Below are 20739 nucleotides of genomic sequence, written 5' to 3' on the forward strand. Positions count from 1 at the left end.
CATAGGTTGGGCCGAGTTATTCGGCTTTATCCCTGTTTGCGAGTTCAAGGAGTTTGGTTCCTCAAGCAATTGCCTTCCAGATGGTATTTATTTGGGAGTTCCAGTTCTTCTGAGCTAGGACTGGCTTGTTTCTTTCTTTGGTGTTTCTACCAAAGCATCGGTGACTTTCTCATTCACCGTGTTTATGGCCTTCCCAACGAAAGAGCCAGAGAAGAAAGGAAAAAAAATGAGGGCCTGGAGCGCTTCCAGACATGTGGAGTCTCCTCAGTCTGAGGAGTTAAAACTATAGCATATTACTATAGGTTGATGGTCGGGTAGACCTTCGAAAACCTCTCGGTATGAGAGGAAGGCTGCCAATAGTTGGCGGCAAGATTGTGCGGACTGGGTTGTCTGCACAAGTGGGAGTTAGGATCTCTACTTGATCTTATCTGCCAATTCTTGGTCCTCCTTCAAGTACGAGGAGGGCTGATTGGCCTTGTCGGCCAATTGTGTGTGATGCAGCCCAGTATTTCTACTGGGGAGAGGGTGGATTGTGGCCGCTAGCCAGCCGAGTATAAACTCCACCCAGAGCTCGTCTTCTTCTGGAGACTCCGGGGTGGTTTCTTCCGAAGGGTCCTCCTTCAGTGGGTCTCCCTCCGAGGTTTTTTCCTCGGGGGTGTTGTCTTCTGAGTGACTTTCCTCAGGGGAATCCCTCTTTAGTGTCGTCACCAAAGAGTTGGTAGTTCTTTTTTTGGTCTGGCTTATCGCCATTTTTCGTCATTGTTTTCAATGATGTCAGATCTTGGGGCCATTATTGTGGTCCCAACACTGATGTCCTCGCCCTTTCTTTTGGGCAAGTAGTGAGGTCCCTTGTTTGGGTCCTCTGGTTCAAAGTCATTGGAGGTGTCCTCCACTTCGAAATCACCAGAGATATTCTCCGGTTCTTCTTCATCAGAGTCGTCTCCAACTTCACCTTCTGTTTTGTAGTCGACTTCCCTGGCAATCCTGTGCCTTGGGTTTCTGTCTCCTACTAACTGGTGCTCAGGGTGGCTCTTTGCCCGCTCTGGTATTCCGCGATTATTGCATACTTGTACCGGCCTTTGGTCGGTGTTCCCTGACTGCTTCAGGGAGGATTCGCCTTTCCATTTGGGTTTAGGGTCTTGCACATTGGCTCTTGCCTCTGCGTGTTTCTCCTTTCCCACCTGGTTGGGCTTTTCGCAATTTGTGGTTGCGGTGGTTTCAGGTCTGGCATAGCATTCTGGCCTGTAGGCTGGAGCTATCCTCAGCCTGTTTTTCATCTCGTCCATGCGAGATGTTGTTCTGAACATCTCCTCAAAAGAGGAGAATCCCATTCTGATTATTTCCTCCTTGCATTCAGGGAGGATGTTTTCCAGAAACCAAGCATTAAGCGATGGTTCTGGGTAGGACTGTCTGGGTTCTTTTCCTGCATTGTACTTTACATTGCAGTATTTTTCCGTCACCTTCAATGTGGTGGGCTCCTTGATATATGTCCTCATTAGCGTATCAAGGACTTCAAGAAATTTCCCCCCTTTATCTCTAAGGAGGGCTTCTTCACGGAATTTTAGTCCGTGTGAGAGTGCAGGCTCTGCCAATCCACCAATGAGACAATCCAGATGGATTTCATCATAGTGTGCACCTCTATATCCTCGTGATGTGAGGAATCCTAGCAGTGTGGTGTACCACTGCCAGAAAATTTCTGTATCGTTTTCGCCTGACCACTTCATGTCAGGGAGTTGAGTAGGACCGTTATTTGACCAGTCCCACTTCACCCTGTCTATGTGTGGGGTGAAAGTTAGAAGTTCGGCCATCCGTGTGGCCTTGTGGTACCATCTTTCGAGGTGCCCGTTATCCTCCAGCAATGTTTTGCTGGAAGTTTTCCTTGTGAAGTTTTCACGAGGGTTTGTTTGGTTCTCTCCAGCATTACTGGAGGGGTTTTTCGGAAGGTTACTTGCCTGGGTGAAGTGACCGAGGAGGGCCATTTATCGCCTAAGATGGGGCCTGGTGTTGATGGTTGCCCGTTCATTTGTGGGTTCTCCTTACTAGGCTCCTTCTTCTGCCACATTGCACTCCTACAGACTTCGGTGACCTCATCTGAAGTTGGTGACTTCGCTTTTTTTGGCAAAAGTTTCGGGTTCGGCCTTGGCAGCAGTGGCTTCCCCTGAGCCTCTGTGCTCTCTGAGCATCTGCCCTTGACCTTTTCTCCTATTATTTCTCGGGCCTTTAGCCTGAGAAGGAGTTCTTCATCACTTCCTGTCCTCCATTCGGATGGGACCTGGAAAAAGTCCAGAAGTTTCTCAGACAATCGACTTCGGGGAGCTTCCCCATCCTCCTGCACCTGGTCCCTTTGCTGTGTCCACGCTGGGTCCGAGGCCATCTGAGGACAGTCCGGAAGTGAGCTCAACCTGTGAGTCTGTGTCAATCTGGATGACATGGCCTTTGTATCCATGTTGGAGTGTGTGCACTCGTTCTCAGACAGAGCGCTGAGTGTCTCACAGTGGTTGTGAGATGGTGTCGGTGGTGTGGAAGTTTTTTCCACATTTCCTCCACTCAGGACTGGCTCCCTGCACAAGCGGGGGTCGTCCCATGAGGGTTTTTGATGATTCCCAGTCTTATAGACTGGGGTTTGATCCGGCTCACGCCTAGGCGGCGAGCTGGATGTCTCACTATAGTTGCAAGACGGTAACGACGATGTGGAGGTTTTTTCCACATTTTTTGCAATCAAAGATGGCTCCCTGTGCAAGCAGGAGTTGTTGTTCGATTGTTTTGCACGATTCCCAGTCACATAGACTGGGGAGTGAACCAGCATGCTGCGATTTTGCGGGCTGGATGTCTCACAGTTAATGTGAGACGATGTAGACAATGTGGAAGTTTTTTTCACATTTTTTGCGATCACAAATGGCTCCCTGTGCTGGCAGGAGTTGTAGTTTGATCGATTTGCACAACTACCCATTGCATAGACTGGGGAGTGAACCGGCTTGCTGCTATATCGCAAGCTGGACGTCTCGTGGCTGACGCGAGACGATTCCGTAGATGTGGACGGTTTTTCCACATTTTTTGGAACTCCAAACGGCTCCCTGCGCCAGCAGGAGTGGTCATTTGGTTGTTTATGACAACTTCCAGTCGCATCGACTGGGGAGTGAACCAGATTGCTGCTATATTTCAATCTGGACGTCTCGCGTTTAATGCGAGACGATGCTGGACATGTGAAAGATTTTTCCACATTTTTTGCGATCAGAAACAGCTCCCTGTGCCAGTGGGAGTGATCGTTTGATGGTTTTGTGTAACTCCCAGTCAAATAGACTTGGGAGTGAACCGGCTTGCTGCAATGTTGCAAGCCGGATGTCATGCGGGTGACACGAGACGATGTGGACAATTTTTCCACATTGCTTGGGGCCACAAACGGCCCCCTGTGCCAGCAGGAGTTACTGCTGTTTTTGTCAGTGTCTTGCACCAAGTGAGAGGTTCCCTGAGGATAGTGGGGCTCAGGGACTTCTTTTGGCGTGTCTGACCCAGCCCTTAAGGCTGTTAGTGTGGCAGCTGCGTGCTTACGTGTGCACATGTTTGCCTCCTCACCCAGTGGTGAGAACTCTCTCTTTCTAGGAGAGATCATGTTGGCACATGGGGTTCTAAGGGTATTGTTCCCCGCATGTACCCCATGTAAGTTTTTGGGATCCTCAGGGTTTGTCCCTGAGGTCCTACCAATATGTGGCAGGTCTTCGTCATCATCCGATGACGCAGTGTTTAGGTTATCTCCCAAATTGGGAGATTGTGGCTTTTTAACAAAGCCACCCTTTGTTCTCGCTGCAGATGTGAGCTTCTGTTAGAACCGGCGGATTCGGACGACTCCGGAGTGGAATCGGAGACTTAGCGTGGAAGGACCTCAGCCTCAGCGACTCAGGCGGAGCGCTGTGCCATTGCTGGTTGTCCTAGGGGTCCCTAATTTCGGATCTAGCAGAGGGAAAGTCTCTTGGGGGGAATTCATGTCGATTTTGGACTGAGGTTACAAGTTACTATGTACATTGTATATAAGGAGGGGTCCGGAATCAAAAGGAGCGAGGGTAGGACGAAAGGAGACAAAGGGAGATGGAAAGGGGAACAACACTGAGGGTCAAGGGTTTGACTCAATGGTGTTTCTCAAAGGAGGAATGAAGGGCCATGGCCCAAGGAGGAAGGAAGGAGGTTGGGAGTGGGGAATGGCTAGCTGACTGAATAGAAAGGAAGCAGCAGCCCAAATAGGAATGAGGGAGAATGGCGGAACTGAATGGAGCAATGCAATAGTTGCAAGGTCCGATGTAAGTCCGGAAAGTCCGAACTCGGAAGTTAAACTCCGGAATATTGGCAAACATAATTAAATGGAATGAGCTAACCAATACAATGGGTATAAGCGGAGGTGGGGTCAAAGTCCGAGGTCGGGGCTAAGACCGGAGGTTCCGGAGACAGAGACGCGAACGGGATTCCGGAGTGGAGGTCCGGAGTCGGGAGCATAGGTTTTGCGTACTCATCTGGAAGGTGTTGAGGTTGGGGTCGGACCCGGAATGTTCCGGAGTCGGACTGAAGGTGGTGTCCGAGCCGGAGGTGGGATAACCTCTTGGGAGTCGGCAAGGAGAAGGTGACAGAAGGGAAGTAGGACTCCGGAAGTCGGAGTTCGGAGTTCTGGGAGCCCGGAGCGGAGGTCGGAATTGTATGGATATGACAGCTTCCCTGTTTGGGGGTATGACAGTGCCATGTCAGGTGCCGTCCCTGGAACAGATGTAAAAATAGATGTGTAGATTAGTTTTAATCACACCTCATGCACTTAAAAAAGTGTGAGGTCTGTGGGGCTCGCTCAGGTCACCAGGCTGTAAGTGTCACAAAGGTGTGGGTATTACGGGGTGATAAGCGATAGGTTTTAACCCGTCACCTGTCACATGACACTAATCTACAACGGGACTCCATGTAATGGGGGCCCAGGGCTTGTGCCCTGACATCATCCAAACCTCCCTTGAGCATTCCCAACTCTGTGGCCCCCTCTATTTCTCGTTAGGGTGGTAGATCCCTTGCCCCCTTACAGCGTCTGGCACAGGGCGCATGCAGGGGGTGCAATGGCTGGGTGTGCATGTGGATGTGGGTGCGAGTGCGGGTGTGGGCTAGGTGTGAGGTCTTTGGGTAGCTCAGCACACAAAGCCATAAGTGATACAAGAATGTGTATTTTACGGTGGTGTGTAAGCAGTTACTGTTAGAATGGGGCTGATACAGACGACTCCGGAGTGGAATCGGAGACTTAGCATGGAGGGACCTTGGCCTCAGCGACTCAAGCGGAGCGCTGTGCCATTGCTGTTTGTCCATTTGGTCCTTAATTTCACAGTAGGTGAGCAGGAAGTCTCTAGGGGGCATTTCAGGTCGATTTCAGACTGAACCAAAACGAGTATGTACAAGCGCCGATATATATAATGGAGGGGGCAAAAGCACAAGGAAACAAAGGGGAACCGAATCGGAACGAAGACGTCCAAATGGGAACAAAGGGTAGAGGAAGCGGAGCGGTACCGAAGGTCATAAGGTAGGACCTGTGATACGTCCGAAAGGAGGTAGGGAGGGCGAGGCCCAGAGGGGCAGGAGGATGAGGAGAAGTGGGGATGATGACTAACTGGCTAGAATGGGAAGAAGCAGTAGTCCAAATAGGGATGAGGGGTAAACGCGAGAGATACATTACAAGCAGTGAAAGTGCCGAAGGCAGTCCGCGAAGCTTGGGAGTTGCGGAGCTTACAGAGGTTACGGAGGCGGGGTTGAAAGTCTGAGGGATATTGGCAATGGTGTTTACGTAGTATGAGGTCACCAATGCAATGGACTAAGACCGAGGTGGAGTCAAAGTCCGAGGTCGGGACTATGATGGAGGCTCGGAGCGAAGGTACAAGCGGTGTCCGAGTAGGAAGTACAGGACAGCGGCGGAAGGTCGTAACTTGGCGGAAGGGTGGCAGAGGAGTACCAGAGGGAGGAGAGAGGGGAAAGGTAAGGGGGAAGGAGTGGCGGAGAGGTGTGTTGTCAGGTCCGAAGGTGAGTATCGGAGCGGACAGGGGAAGCGTAGGAGGATGACGGGAGGGTGGAGGTGTTGCGGAGGGGGAGCGGAGTAGGAGGAGGTGTGGGGGGGTAAGAAGGAGGTGTGTTGCCAGGACCGAAGGTGAGTATCGGAACGGCAGCGGTAGGTTATGACTCCGGAGGTGAAGAGGGTGGAGGTCCGGAAGTTGGGTCAGGGTCGGGTATGCACGGATATGACAGTTACCCGGAGGTTCCCGCTTACCCACGTGATTATATGTATCTAATTTACATATGACTCGGGGTTTGGGGCTATTGCCCTGACATTCTCCCCCCTTGCATTGCATTTGCGACGCATACAAGGTTGATAGTGAAATAAAACAAATTTTTAATAATTGATTTACATTGAGTTTGGAATTGTCAATGAGTGTTTTTGTTGTCGCCACTTTAAAGTGGGCGATTTTGTACATGTCGGTGAAGGAGAGAGGGAAAGGTTTGAGAAGTAAATGAGTGTGGGCCGTTACTTTGAAATGAACAGCAATACATGGGTATTGCAGGGAGAAAGATAGTGGAGTTTGTCGAAAATGAATTTCGACCCAAAGGTTGTATGTCTTTGGTGTTCCTCACTTGTTCCGTGAGGGTTCGTGTGTAAGTGGTGTTTACACACGAGCGGTGGTGGATGTGGGTCTTTTGGCAGAGTGGAGATTTCCGCAATTGTTACTTGCGGTTCCTCACATACAGTATTGTGTGTGGGGCCTCGAGTTGGGGGAAGGTGTTTTCACGGGCACCTCGATGGCGTATTACCGTGTCACTTTCCCCTTTTCTCAAGGGTGGAGTCATTGCCCCGGAGGAGGGTTTTCCTCCAGGTTGTTCATCTGGACATCCAATTGCTGCGTTGGATGCGATGATGTAGCCTGGGCTACATTGTCGGGCTGTGGGCTCAATGAAGTGGGTGCTCCCTGGGTGGGAGCGGGTTGTTGTCAGGGCACATACCCTGACTTAGCCCGGACCCGGACCCGTGTCCGGACCCGCTCCACTTCCTGCGCACTTCCTCTGCTGCATGCTCTGCGCACCGCATGATCCGACCCCGGATCTCACCTCATGTGACTTCCGGGTATCCCCGGAAGTTGTCGCCATATTGGGCCACTGTGGGAAAGTGAGAAGTTAACCTTCTTCTCACTTTCTTACCCACAGTAGCTATGCCCTGAGATGGGCTGTGTTTACAGGCCAGACTGTGGACTGTAGAGAGGGGTCATGGGGACCCGGGGTCCGTCCCCTGACAGTTGTTGTGTTCCTGAGCTACTTGGCTCAGGTGTGGAGTATGGTAGGTCTACCGTTCTTCCCATGGGGAAGGGTGGTCATTGGGCTGGTTGTCCAGTGCGGAGACTTGCATCCCTTTCCTGGTATTTGGAAGCTTTCGCTTCCCGTTCCGCAGTTCTTGTGGCACGTTCCTCAGGAGTCCTGAGTGGTTTGAACTGGGACTTTAGATAGGCAGCTTTGCCTAGGCTTTCCCAAGAGATTTTTCCCTTATTCTCCGGGGAATTATACTCCTCCATGAGTCTTGCAATACTCGGGAGTCCCAAGAAGTATTTCTCGGTTTCCTTCGCTTTATCACGAAGGGTTCTGTGTACCTTGCCGCTTTTGAAGGTGGCTTCAGCCTGTTCGTACCAGTGTACAAATTCTTTCCCACTCACGCTTGTCCACCAAGCGTATGCAGCGTCGTGCACCACTTCTGACCCTGCTATTCTCCTCATGGGGAAGTTGGGGTCAAATGTTACATCGACTGGGGCTTCGACTTTGCCGAACTCGTTGAGTTCAGCAGTCTCGTATAGCATGTGGACACTTCCCTGCAGGGTAGCTTGCCCATAGGGTGCTGAGGTACTCAGCAGCCCACCGCCTCTGGCAGTGGTCTGAGAGTTGTGCTGAATTCATCAAGAGAAACAGCCACACTTGTTGGTATAACCATCAGGGATGGAGTAACCTCCCTGGCATAATGGGCGAGTAGTGTATGGATGCATGCTAGAGGTCCTGGGTTCAATACCAGGCTTGTCCATTTTATGTCATTCATCCAGTCACCTGGTTTACATTAGTTGGATTCATGACATAAGTCTATAGTGCTAGCAACATGGATTTCTTCAGCACTAAGGGCAGCAATGTGAGCAGCATCTTTGCTGTGTGTGCATCGGTCCTGGTCAGTACTGGAACATGAGGTGCAGCAGCTCAGAACACCATTTTTGTTGGTGCCAAAAAACTCAAGAGGCTTAGAACGTTGACAGCAGGTGCACACTTTAGAGGCCATGGTAGTAGGGAATGGGTTCAAATCCATTTGTTTTTTAGATTATTTTTGAAGTGGGAAACGAAAATTGATGTCGGTGTTAGAACTGGGCGAGGGTGGACAATTCCGGAGGGGAACTGGAGACTTAGCAAGGAGGGACCTTGGCCTCAGCGACTCAAGTGGAGTGCTGTGCCATTGCTGCTTGTCCATTTGGTCCTTAATTCCAGAGGCAGCAAGCAGGAAGTCTCTAGGGGGCATTTCAGGTCAATTTTAGACTGAAGGTCCAAAACAAGTATGTACAAGTGCCTGTATATAATAGGGAGACAAAAGCACAAGGGAAACAAAGGGGGTCCGAATCAGAACGAAGATGTCCAAATGGGAACAAAGGGGTGGTGGAAGTGGAGCGGTACCAAAGGTCATAGGTCAGAACCTGTGGTACTGTTAGAATCCGGGCGGAAACAGACAACTCCGGAGTGGAATCGGAGACTTAGTGTGGAGGGACCTTGGCCTCAGCGACTCAAGCGGAGCGCTGTGCCATTGCTGTTTGTCCATTTGGTCCTTAATTTCACAGTAGGTGAGCAGGAAGTCTCTAGGGGGCATTTCAGGTCGATTTCGGACTAAACCAAAACGAGTATGTGCGCCGATATATATAATGGAAGGGGCAAAAGCACAAGGAGAACAAAGGGTAACCGAATCGGAACGAAGACATCCGAACGGGAACAAAGGGTAGAAGGAGCGGAGCGGTACCGAAGGTCATAAGGCAGGACCTGTGATACGTCCGAAAGGAGGTAGGGAGGGCGAGGCCCAGAGGGGCTGGAGGATGAGGGGAAGTGGGGATGATGACTAACTGGCTAGAATAGGAAGAAGCAGTAGTCCAAATAGGGATGAGGGGAAAACGCGAGAAATACATTACAAGCGGCGAGAGTGTCACGACCGACAAATCCTGGGGCTCCGTCAGCGGCGAACCAATGCCGATAGGCGAATCCACCGACCCGAAACCCATCCTAACCAGCCCCCAACCCCATGTCTGGCCCCCTGCCTTACTGCGTGAGACTTGGCCAATAATCAGAACCTAGACCCTGCCGGTATTCCAACCTTACCTCCAGTTCCTGAGCCCTTGGCGCTCCCAGCATTCAGTCACGCCTGCCTTGTCTCCATCTGAACCACACTCATCGCTTCCCGCTATGTGGTCACAGCCATGCCCCGCTTCCATCCACTCCGCACCCTCTGCCCACTCCGCACCCTCTGCCCATCTCTGCACCTTCTGGCCACTTCTGGTTGCCCTTGACACCTCTGGTCAGGTCAACACTCCCACTCCCCTCTGTACCTCTGTTGGCCTTCATGCTGTCCTTGTGTGACAGTGCTGGCAGATCAACTTCTGTTCGCGGACTTGTGTCGGCACCGCACCGACCCCGCTTATTTGCGGACTTGTATCGGCGCCGCGCGCTGACCTCCACTTTTCCTCTGGCCATTTGTCACTTGGCAGCTTATCATTCATTCCTTGCCGAGTGCCATTTATTGTTTGCTTCCCTGCCAATATCGGCATTTGATCCCCTCTTTATTGGCACTAGGTTATTGATCTCATTCAGTTATTCATCAATAACTCTTGCCACTTATTGTTTAGTGATCTGTTCCTCCTTTCCAGTTCCCGGGCTCTTGTCCTTATTTAGTTTGACAATTCCCGCTTATCTCCGCGCCGGACCGCGCCGGACTGACCGGCCTTTCTATATTCCCTCTTGCCTATTTATATACCTTGTAAATACTTTCGGGGACCCCAGTCTGAAATCAACTAGAGTACCCCCCTGTCTGGTCTGAGTCTCTCCTTCTGCAAAGGGGGCTTCCCCCCCTCTGAGTCCATGCTCACGGAGTCCATGCTCCTCCTACAGGTCCGCTCCGCCCGCAAGTCTTGTTTGAAGTCCGCTGTAAGTGTCAGTTTGTAAATACGGGATCTCCCCCAAACGTCAAGCTCAGGGCACAGCGCTCCACCTGAGTCGCTGAGGCCGCGATCCCACTCTGCTAACCTTGGACAGCGCTTCCGGACGCGCCGCATATTTCCGCCCGCATATCCGTGCGCGCGCTCCAACAGACCTCTGCCACAATCTCCGACTCTGACAATAATCCAGCCTCTGACAAAATCCAGTCTCTGACAGAGAGTGCCGAAGGCAATCCGCGAAGCTCGGGGGTTGCGGAGCTTATGGAGGTTACGGAGGCGGGGTTGAAAGTCCGAGGGATATTGGCAATGGTGTTTACGTAGTATGAGGTCACCAATGCAATGGACTAAGACCGAGGTGGAGTCAAAGTCTGAGGTAGGGACTATGACGGAGGCTCGGAGCAAGGTACGAGCGGTGTCCGAGTGCGAAGTACGGGACAGCGGTGGAAGGTCATAACTTGGCGGAAGGGTGGCGGAGGAGTAACAGAGGGGGGAGAGAGGGGAAAGGTAAGGGAGAGGGAGTGGCGGAAAGGAGAGTAGTCAGGTCCGAAGGTGAGTATCGGAGCGGACGGAGATAGGGTCGGAGAGGTAAGGAGGAGGTGTGTTGCCAGGACTGAAGGTGAGTATCGGAACGGCAGCGGTAGGTTATGACTCCGGAGGTGAAGAGGGTGGAGGTCCGGAAGTCGGGTCGGGGTCGGGTATGCACGGATATGACAGGTACATCCAAAAGGAGATAGGGAGGGCAAAGCCCAGAGGGGCAGGAGGGTGAGGTGAAGTGGGGATGATTACTAACTGGCTAGAATGGAGAGAAGCAGCAGTCCAAATAAGGATGAGGGGAAAATGTGAAAGATACATTACATATGGTGAAAGTGCTGAATATGATCCATGGAGCTCAGAGCTTACAGAGCTTACAGAGGTTATGGAGGTGGGGTTGAAAGTCCGAGGAATATTGGCAATGGTGTTTACGTAGTATGAGGTCACCAATGCAATGGACTTAAGCCGAGGTGGTGTCAGGGATGCATCCGGGGTAGAGGGGGTCGGGATGTATCGCCCGGCAGAAGGGCCCTTGCGGGGTGCAAACCGGGTGTGTGTACTGGCAGGTCCGGGAAGGGACAGCAGTCCCTGGCCACTTAGACTGAAGTGGAGAATGTGAGAAGAAGGTGACTTCTTCGGTTCCCACTTCAGGTACATTTATGTACATGTGGCTTGAGTCACATGACGAGTGCCACGTTATCCTCGGAGACAGCCATGGGCATCTGGGTGTCCCTGTGGGGGATCCCAAGAGCGTCTGCTGCATGCATGCATGCTGGGCACAGCGGGAAGCTGTCCGGGGTGTGTGGGCCGGATGGGTCAATAGTACATTGATACAAAGGAAGGTGGTCCATGTAGATAGAAGGAAATGAACAAGAAAAGGAAGATGAGAGGAATGAGATAAAGAAAGGAGAAGAAAGAGAGAAAGGAAAGGGGAAGAGAGGGAGGAAGGAGGAGGGAGAGGGTTGGGCAGTGGGGAGTGGGTGTGGTGTGGCCAGGTGGGTCCAGGTGGACCCGGGTCAGGCAGGTGTGCCCTGACAGGTGGAGTCAAAGTCCGAGGTTGGAACTAAGATGGAATCTCGGAGCAAAGGTACGAGTGGTGTCCGAGTACAGGGTAAGGGACAGTGGTGGAAGGTCATAACCCAGAAGAGGTTCGACAGAAGAGGGTCAGAGGGAGGAGAGAGAAGAGAGGAATGGGGAGAGGAGTGGAGGAGAGGAAAGGTGTCAGGTCCGAAGGTGTCAGGGACAGCTCCGAAAGCAGCGAGGTCCCAGCGCAAGGGACTCGATGGGACAGATGCCGGCTATGCATAGTGGCAGTCCCGTTGCGGGGTGAGCATCCCTGACCACTTAGCCTGAAGTGGGAAGTTGAGAAGAAGGCTGCTTCTTCTATTCCCACCCCAGGCACTATTATATACATGCAGTTGGGGTCACATGGGAGGAGCCATGTCATCTCCGCACACAGCCGCACTTCCCTGGGTATCTCCGTGGGAGATCCCGGAGGTGTGCTGCTCTGTGAGCAGGAATGTGCGTGGCGGGCGCAGCGATCGGGGGAGCAGGGTTAGTGTCAGGGCACACCTGCCTGACCCAGGTCCACCGGGTCCACCTGGCCACACCTCACCCACTACCCCACTGCCCATCCTTCTCTTTCCTCCTTCCCCCTCTTTCTCTCTCCCTTTCTTTCCCTCTTTCTCCCCTTCTCTTTATTTCACTCTTCCCACCATTCTCTTCCTGTTTATTCCTTCTATTTACATGGACCACTTTCCCTTGCATCAATGTACTATTGACCCGTCTGGCCCAGACACCCCAGATGGCTCCCCGCTGTGCCCAGCACGCACACCTGCACCGGATGCCCTCGGGATCCCCCACAGGGACACAGGGACACCTGGATGGCTGCAGCTGTCTCTGAGGATGACGTGGCACCCATCATGTGACTCAAGCCGCATGTACATAAATGTACCTGAAGTGGGAACCGAAGAAGTAACCTTCTTCTCACCTTTTTCACTTCAGGTAAGTTAGCATAGTTTTCCCTTTCAATAATAATTCCCCTTTTCCACTTCAGTATAAGTGGCCAGGGACTGCTGTCCCACATTGGGCCTGCCAGCATGCACGCTCGCTTCGCACCCTGAGAGGGTCCCTCTGCTGGGCACTATATCCGGGCCCCCTCCACCCCGGACACGTCCCTGACAGTTGGGTGTGCAGTGATACATAGATAAAGGGAAGTCGACCATGGAACAGAAATAGAAAGAAGGAAGAAAAGGGAAAAGGGGAAACAGGGAGTGATAGCGGAGTAGGGTAGCATGGCACGGGGTCAGGTGGGGTGTGCCCTGACAGAAGGTGAGTATCGGAGCAGACGGGAGAAGGGTGGGAGAGTGATGGAAGGGTGGAGGGGTTGTGAGGAGTAAGAGGAGGGGTAAGAGGAGGAGGGTGGCGAGAGGAGTGGTGTTTGGTCCAAGGTGAGTATCGGAGCAGATGGAGATAAGGTAGGAGAAGGATGGAAGGGTGGAGGTGGCATGATGTCAGGGCACACCTGCCTGACCCCATGCCGCACCCCACGCCGCACTGCGCTACTCCACTTCCCCCACTATCACTCCCTGTCCCTCCTTTCCCTTTCTCTCTATTTCTATTCTATGGTCGATTTCCCTTTTCTCCATGTACCACTACTTACCTAACCCCACCCCCCTGATCGCCGCATGTGCCGCGCACACTCCTGCCTACTGAGCAGCCACCTCCGGGATCTCCTGCAGAGACACCCAGGGAGGTGCAGCTGTGTGCGGAGATGACATGGCTTCTCCCACGTGACCCTAGCCACATGTATATAATAGCACCTGGGGTGGGAACAGAAGAAGCAGCCTTCTTCTCAACTTCCCACTTCAGACTAAGTGGTTGGGGATGCTCACCCCATGACAGGATCGCTGCTACACACAGCCGACATCTGTCCCACCGAGTCCCTTGCACCAGGACTTCGCTGCTTTCGGAGCTGTCCCTGACAGCAGAAGAAGGCTTCAACCTCATTTCCCCCACCTCCCCCACCTCTCCCACCATGGTGACTGAAGAGCAGTATGACGAACTGCTGTCCCGATTCCAAGAGCTCCAGGCCATCATAGAGAGCCAAGCTCAGACCCAACCCCAACCTGTGCTCGCACCCACGCTGGTGCCTGCACCCACCCCGAGACCAAAACCACCTAAAGTCACTCCCCCCACCACATTTTGTAAAGTGAGGTACTCATCCAGGTGGATGAGGTCATTGCAATTTCCTAGGGGTTCCCATGTGGTGTCCCCTAGCTCCCATTTAACCTTGAACCAGAGTTCATCGTGAACCCACGCATGGTTTAAGATTTCGCGAACTACTGCTTCGTGATTGGGGTCTTCCCCAAAATCGTAAAATATGTTTACTTCCCTATTTGGGAAGGTTTCTTGGTCATTTGGCTTGTGAGGCACGAGCCGGGATACGTGGAATCTTGGGTGGATTCCGCATTGTTCAAGTTGTGGTGGCAACTTGAGGACGTAGTTTGACATCTCTGGAAATGTTTCCAGAATTTCATAAGGCCCTATATACAGGGGCTTTAGTTTGCCTGCCCTCCCTTTGGGTAGGTTCAGCTTATCTGTGGATAAGTATGCAAGCTTGCCTTTTCTCAAAGGCGAGTCCGGGCGTCTTTTCTTATTTGCCTGGATTGTTTGAGTGGTGGGATTGTGTATTATCATGTTATGTGCTGCCATAATGTTTTCCTTTGCCTTTTGGGTGAAGTCGTTTACTCCTGGGTAGTCCAAGGGTGGTGCTGTTAGGCACATCTTTGGCATGTGGCCATAGATTAATTCAAACGGGGCAAATCCTGTCGATGTGTTCGAGCTCGCATTGATCACAACTTCTGCCATCAACAGCTTCGCTGCCCAGTTGCATTGATCTGGTCTGACCATCGTGCATAGTATCTGTACTACTTTTTGTATCATTCTTTCTGCTTGGCTGTCACCTTGCGGGTGGAATGCAGTTGTGAATTTCAACTGCACACCGAGTATTTGGTGTAGTTTGTGCCAAAGTTTTGATGTGAATTTCGAGTCTCAATCTGATATGATCGGGTGTGGTAGACTGTGAAGTCTACAACTTCGCAAAGGAATACGAATGCTAGTTCTAATGCATTCATTGTTGTTTTTATTGGAATTAGGTGGACATTGGATGTCAACCTGCAGATGATTACCCAGAGGTAATCATATCCCAAGCTTGTTGGGAATGGACCTATGAAGTCCATGGCTGTTGACAACCACAGTGTTTCTGGGGTCAGGAGTGGGTGAAGCAGTCCGGGATTTCTCCTGGTGCTTTTCTTTGTTGTTTGACAAGTTCTGCAAGACTTGCAGAACTTGTGGGTGTCCTTCCTCATCGACTTTCACCAGGAGTATCAACAGAGGGTTTCCACTGTTTTCTTGGATTATTCCTCAAATGGACTTCCTTTTGTAGTTCCCTTTCGGGACTACTATTTGGGTCGTTCCTCCTTTCCAAGTTGGGTTATCAGTCCGTCTTTTTATAGAGAAGTTTTTGAAGTTTTCTGGGTTCTCTAGGATTTTCCAGTGGAGTTTATCTCCTTCAGCAAGTCCATCTGCTTGCTGATTTTTTCAGTCAATGCATTGATTGCATTGGCCATTCTTTCTAGAGTTATCTCTAGACGAGCCATGCTATTGTGGTTCATTTCCTTGATCTTTTTTTGGATCGAGTTATTGCGTTTATTATGTGCGATTCCTGGTTTTCCAGGAGGAAGTTTGGTTGGGCGAGCAGTGACTCTCCCCAGTTGACATTGCAGCTTCTGGGGGTTCCAGAAGGGGTTCTTGGAGTGAAAACTCCACATTCACTTTGTTTAGGCAAGGCCATTGTGGAGGGTGCTTCCCTTTCATAGAGGGGTCTGTTCACTGGTTTTTCCTTACTTTTCCATAAGGCTTCCTCAGCGAACTCCCTCATTTCAGTTCGCCTCCTCTTCATTATCTTGGAGACCTCCTCCGAGGTTGGCGACCTTGCATTGTCTGGCATGGCATGGGGTAGTGTAAACAGCGGAAGTCCTTTTGGAGCTTCCATGCTCTGGGAGATCCTGCTCTCAGGGCGTTTTTTCATGCCTTCTTGGGCTTCCAGCCTGAGAAGAAGTTGGTCTTTGTTTTCTGTCCTCCATTCGGATGGAACCTGGAACAAGTCCAGTAGTTTTTTTTATAGCCGACGTGGGGGCTCTTCCCTTTGTTTCCCTTTGTCTGCCTTGGGGCTTGACTTGGGGACATGGGGGAGGACTCCAGGGGATAGTGGGGCCCTGGAGTTTCCTGCAACTCTATCTGATCAGCTTTTTGGGCTGATTGCTCAGTACTTACGCATTTATCGCGCCAGTTGATCACCTCCTGGGGAGGTGAGGGATCTTCCCCAGCTTAGGTTAGATCAGTATGTCATGGAGTTCTTGGGGTATTGGGCCCCGCACTTACTCCACATACATTTCTAAACCCTTCAGGGGCCAGCCCTGAGGTGGTGACTGTTTTTGGATCGTGTTGATCCTCATCATTGTCTGATGACAGCTGTTGATTTGAATCTCCCATGATGGGAGATTGCAGTTTCTTGATGAACTGCTCATTTCTTTTTATCGTTGCTGCAGATGCGACCTTGCCCTTGCGGGCGTGTTTAGGCACCATTGGTGCTACCGAGTCAAGATGTTAAGATTGTTGAGTTTTTTGGTCGGTTGTGCTGTAAAACACACCTCATACACTTCAAAAAGTGTGAGGTCTCAGTGGGTAGCTCAGCACACAGAGCCATAAGTGATACAATGGTGTGTATTTTATGGTGGTGTGTAAGCAGTTAACCAGAGGTTGCTGCTTACCCACGTGACTATATGTATCTTTAATTACATATGGCTTGGGGCCCGGGGCTATTGCCCTGACAGTCAGATACCGTTTATTGCTTCATTATTTCCTTGATTATTGTTTTCCCTTCCTTTTTCCGATATTGTTTGTTGCCGATATGACCCACCTAAGCACATGGGACTCATCGGATATTTTTCATTATTTTTTCCTGATCATTTCTTATATATACTGTACATGAGGATGTATCTACCTTTCCCCTTGGATTAGAAACCATCTAGTTGTTGCCCCTCCCAAGCTAGTAGGGAGTAGTATGACATAGAAGATGACCAAGAAGACCTCTAGATTAGTCCTTGCCTTAGTGTCACCCAGAGAGGTGGGATGAGAGACTGACTGGAGTTGACCACACACTGCACCGGACCATATTCACCAATACCATTACCCCTTTCCCCTGACCTGCTGGATACCAATCTGGTCCCCATCCTTTCCTGTTTGCCTGCTGGGTTAGATCCCTAGCCCACTTACATCACTCCCCTCTTCTTCTTTTCTTCTTTTTCTTTCTTTCTTTCTTTCTCTTCTTCCTCTCTATCCTTATACGGATGACCCCCCCTTTCTCCCACATCTGTAGCATGGACACGTCCAACACCAAGCATCCTGCATGGGTACCGCAACACCGGACGCACCATGCATTCTTACTTGTGCTTCTCTTCTCTGACACTCTGGATCGACTGCAGAGCCACCCACAACAACCCGGCTTTGTCCAAGGCTGACATGGCACCTCCACATGACCTGTTTTCACATGTATATAAACTAAGCCGAAGCAGGACTGAAGAAGCAGCCTTCTTCTCATTCCCACTTCAGGCAAGTAGCTTAGGCTGGTTTAGCTTTCCATCTTAATAATAACAATACATTCCTGCTTTGCCACACAGGGACACAAGCCTGAGTGAGGGCTGCCCACCATACAGTCTCACTGCCCTGCTGCCATCTGGGCTGCTAGCACCAAGGGCTATGCCACTACCCCCACCTCTTTAGAGCTGTCCCTGACAGTCTGTCAGGGCACACTGCACCACACCGCACCACCCCCCCCTCTCTCTCTCCTTTCTTTTTTTTTTTTCTTTCTCTCCCTCCTTCCTTTGCTTCCTCTCTATGACAACTCCCCTTTCCTTACACCTGTAGCACAGACACATCCAATGCCAGGCACCCCATGTGGGTACTGTGTGTCAGGGATGCGTCCAGGGCTGAGGCAGCCTGGGCGTAGTGTCTGGTGCTAAGGACCTCACGGGGGGTAGATCGGGCATGCGTACTGGCAGGCCTGATGCAGGACAGCGATCCCTGGCCACTTAGACTGAAGTGGGAATGTTGAGTTATTATTAAAAGGGAAACTATGCTACTTACCTGAAGTGGGAATGTTGAGAAGAAGGTTACTTCTTTGGTTCCCACCCCAGGTGTGTTTATATACATGCGGCTTGGGTCACATGAGGTCCGCCATGTCACCCTGCATACAGCCACAGTCACCCAGGTGTCCCCATGGGAGATCCCAAGGGCATATGCTGCAGGTGTGCACACTAGGTTGCGCCCTAGAGCCGTCTGGGGCATCTGGGGCTAGGCATGTCGTGTGCACGTTGCAGGCGGGTCAATAGTACATAGATATAAGGGAAAGGTCATCCGTGTGAAATAGAAATAGAAATAGAAGTGGAAGAGGGATAGAGGGGGGAAAGAAGGGTGCAGGGTGAGAGAAGAGGTACCGGGTGAGGTGGGCCTGGGTGGAGGCAGGTCGGGCGGGTGTGCCCTGACACTGTGCCACTGGATGCACCATGCATTCCTACTTGTATCTTTCCTTTCTAATACTCGGGATTGCCCACGGAACCACCTGCAATTGCTTGGCTCTATCCAAGGCTGACATGGCACCCCCACATGACCACCTGTATATAACCTGAGCCAAAGCAGAACTGAAGAAGCACTTTGCCATATCCTAGAATCCTGACCCCACACTTCTGCACCTCACTACACCTTCCTTACAACTGTCAGGGGATGCACATGCTCATGCAGGTTGCTCCAATAACCTAGTTGTGATTAAAGCCAGGGGAAAGGAATGTCCCCATCTTAGAGTCAGCTATACACATGTAGAGTCCGGCAATAAGGAAACCAAACAGATCGCCAATAGAATCACATGATCATAGAATGTTCCAGAACAATGCCAGAGTTGATTTGGGCTACCAGGGCTTAGGTAATTGGAGTAGATGGGAATTGCTGGCATACTTCCCATGTGCATATGTGCAGCCGGCATAAGGTCCAGGGTCATTGCTGATCCCTTACAACAACCTCACCATCTCCTACACCATTTCTCCCTACAGTCCCACCCCACTTCCACCCCTACTGTCTCAGCTCCAGGCTGGACCTTGGCACACTCACCCTCAGCCATCTCCACCCCAGATGCTCGGACCTGAGCCAGAACCTTCAGAATCCCTGGACTGCTCTGACTTCCTGACATTTTGTTAAATCCTTCTTCTACCCATTTCATTTATTGGAGTCACCCAGTATTTCTCAGATGTGTAACTCTGGCTTTGGAGCTATCCACATTCCTCAGCAACTCTGCCCTTCACCATCTTGATTAGTCATCTCCCACTTCTTGCATGGCTGACATCTTCTTTTCATTCAGCCCCCTTACCTGTCATATCCATATCAACTCTGCCAAACCTCTGCCCTACTCCGCCACCATTCCGGTCCACCTCCAGTCCGTCCTCCCCCCACACCTCTGCCATACCCTCTGGTCCACCTCCGGTCCACCTCCACCTCCGATCTCCGGTACCTCTTATCCTCACCCTAAACGTTTATTAATATTTCTATCCACCCAATATTACTATGGACCTCCTAGGACCTCCACCACCCCTGCAAAGGTTTTCCCACTTCCCAATAGCTGTCACTAATTCCACCCTTCACCTACCCACTCCACAATGCTTGTTAAGGCGATTCTCTCATGAGCTTGCTGACCCGGCAAGTGGGTAAGTCCCTCTTGGGTTTTCCCTTGTTTCCAATTTGTCTTGTATTATGTATATAAGTCATGTACTGTAGTTGATGGCACCTCAGTGCAAAATCGATGACAAAGACTATCCCCCAGAGTTCATGCCCCTTGTTCTGAAGTTAAGGACCAGACTCTAAAAGCGTTAACTGAATATAGGCACAGTGCTCCCCTCTGAGTCGCTGAGGCCATGGTCCTTCCACCCGTTCTCTACCTCTGGCCTCCCTTCCAGGGAAAGGTCCAGGGACACTGCCCCTCCTCGCCTTGTTTCTGACATTACCCACTTCTCATTCTCCAGCCTTCTACTCTGCCCCCCTCGACCTGACACCTCAGTTCCCCATTAAAGATACCCTTCAGAACCTTTCAGTATCTTTTGGTACCTTTTGGTATCATTCAGACTTTAACTAAAGTCCTCTCCTCTGCATACCTGTAGATTAGAACCCATTGTAAGTTAGTTCTAATCTCAACTAAACCTCACCCCCAAACTCCTCTATGTGTTAGAAGAGCATGTAATTGTCCAGAAGCGGAGAAGGGACTCAGTAAGGAGGGACCTTTGCCTCAGCAACTCAGGTGGAGCGCTGTGCTGTTGCTTTGTTGTCTAAGGTGGTCCTTAATCTCAGGTTGGCAGGAGGAGTTTCTTGGAGGACAATCCAGTCGATTCTGGTTCTCTAGTCATCGATTTCAGATTAGGGGTACAGGAAATTATGTACAGAGTGTATATATAATAATACAGGAGTGGAGTCAGAGGACAAAGGGAACTGGAAGGAGACAAAGGGGGACTGGATGGGGAACAACCCCAAGGGCCAAGGGTTGGAACTCTATGGTGCTTCCCAAAAGGGCAAGGTTAAGAGGGGAAGGAGTGGAGTGGGTTGTGGGGAATGACAGCTGACTAATGTGGAAAGGAAGCAGCCATCTAAATAAGGAAGAAGCAACAAGAGGATTAAATGACACCATACAGTAGAGACTGCAGGGTCCTGAGTAAGTTCCAGAGGTCTGGAGTCAGATGTCATATCCATACAATCCTGACCTCCGCTCTGGGCTCCTGGAACTCTGAAACTGACTCCGGAGCCCTACTTCCCTTCCGTCACCTTCTCCTTGCCAACTCCCAAGAGGTTATCCCACCTCCGGCTCCGACACCACCTTTGGTCCAACTCCGGA

At 51.1% G+C, this 20739-nt stretch overlaps 1 protein-coding gene across 1 annotated transcript; it reads right to left on the minus strand.

The window, feature by feature from the left end:
* Positions 1-414: 414 nt before the first annotated feature.
* EI90DRAFT_3020171 (uncharacterized protein) lies at positions 415-3559 on the minus strand (the record flags this gene model as incomplete). Its single annotated transcript, XM_039057479.1, has 3 exons — positions 415-735; positions 807-1774; positions 1828-3559. 3 exons carry the CDS (start codon positions 3557-3559, stop codon positions 415-417), a joined length of 3021 nt encoding a protein of 1006 aa, XP_038910805.1.
* Positions 3560-20739: the final 17180 nt, after the last annotated feature.

This window comes from Cantharellus anzutake, assembly GCF_015039405.1.
Source record: "Cantharellus anzutake strain C23 chromosome Unknown EI90scaffold_74, whole genome shotgun sequence".
NCBI lineage: Eukaryota > Fungi > Basidiomycota > Agaricomycetes > Cantharellales > Hydnaceae > Cantharellus > Cantharellus anzutake.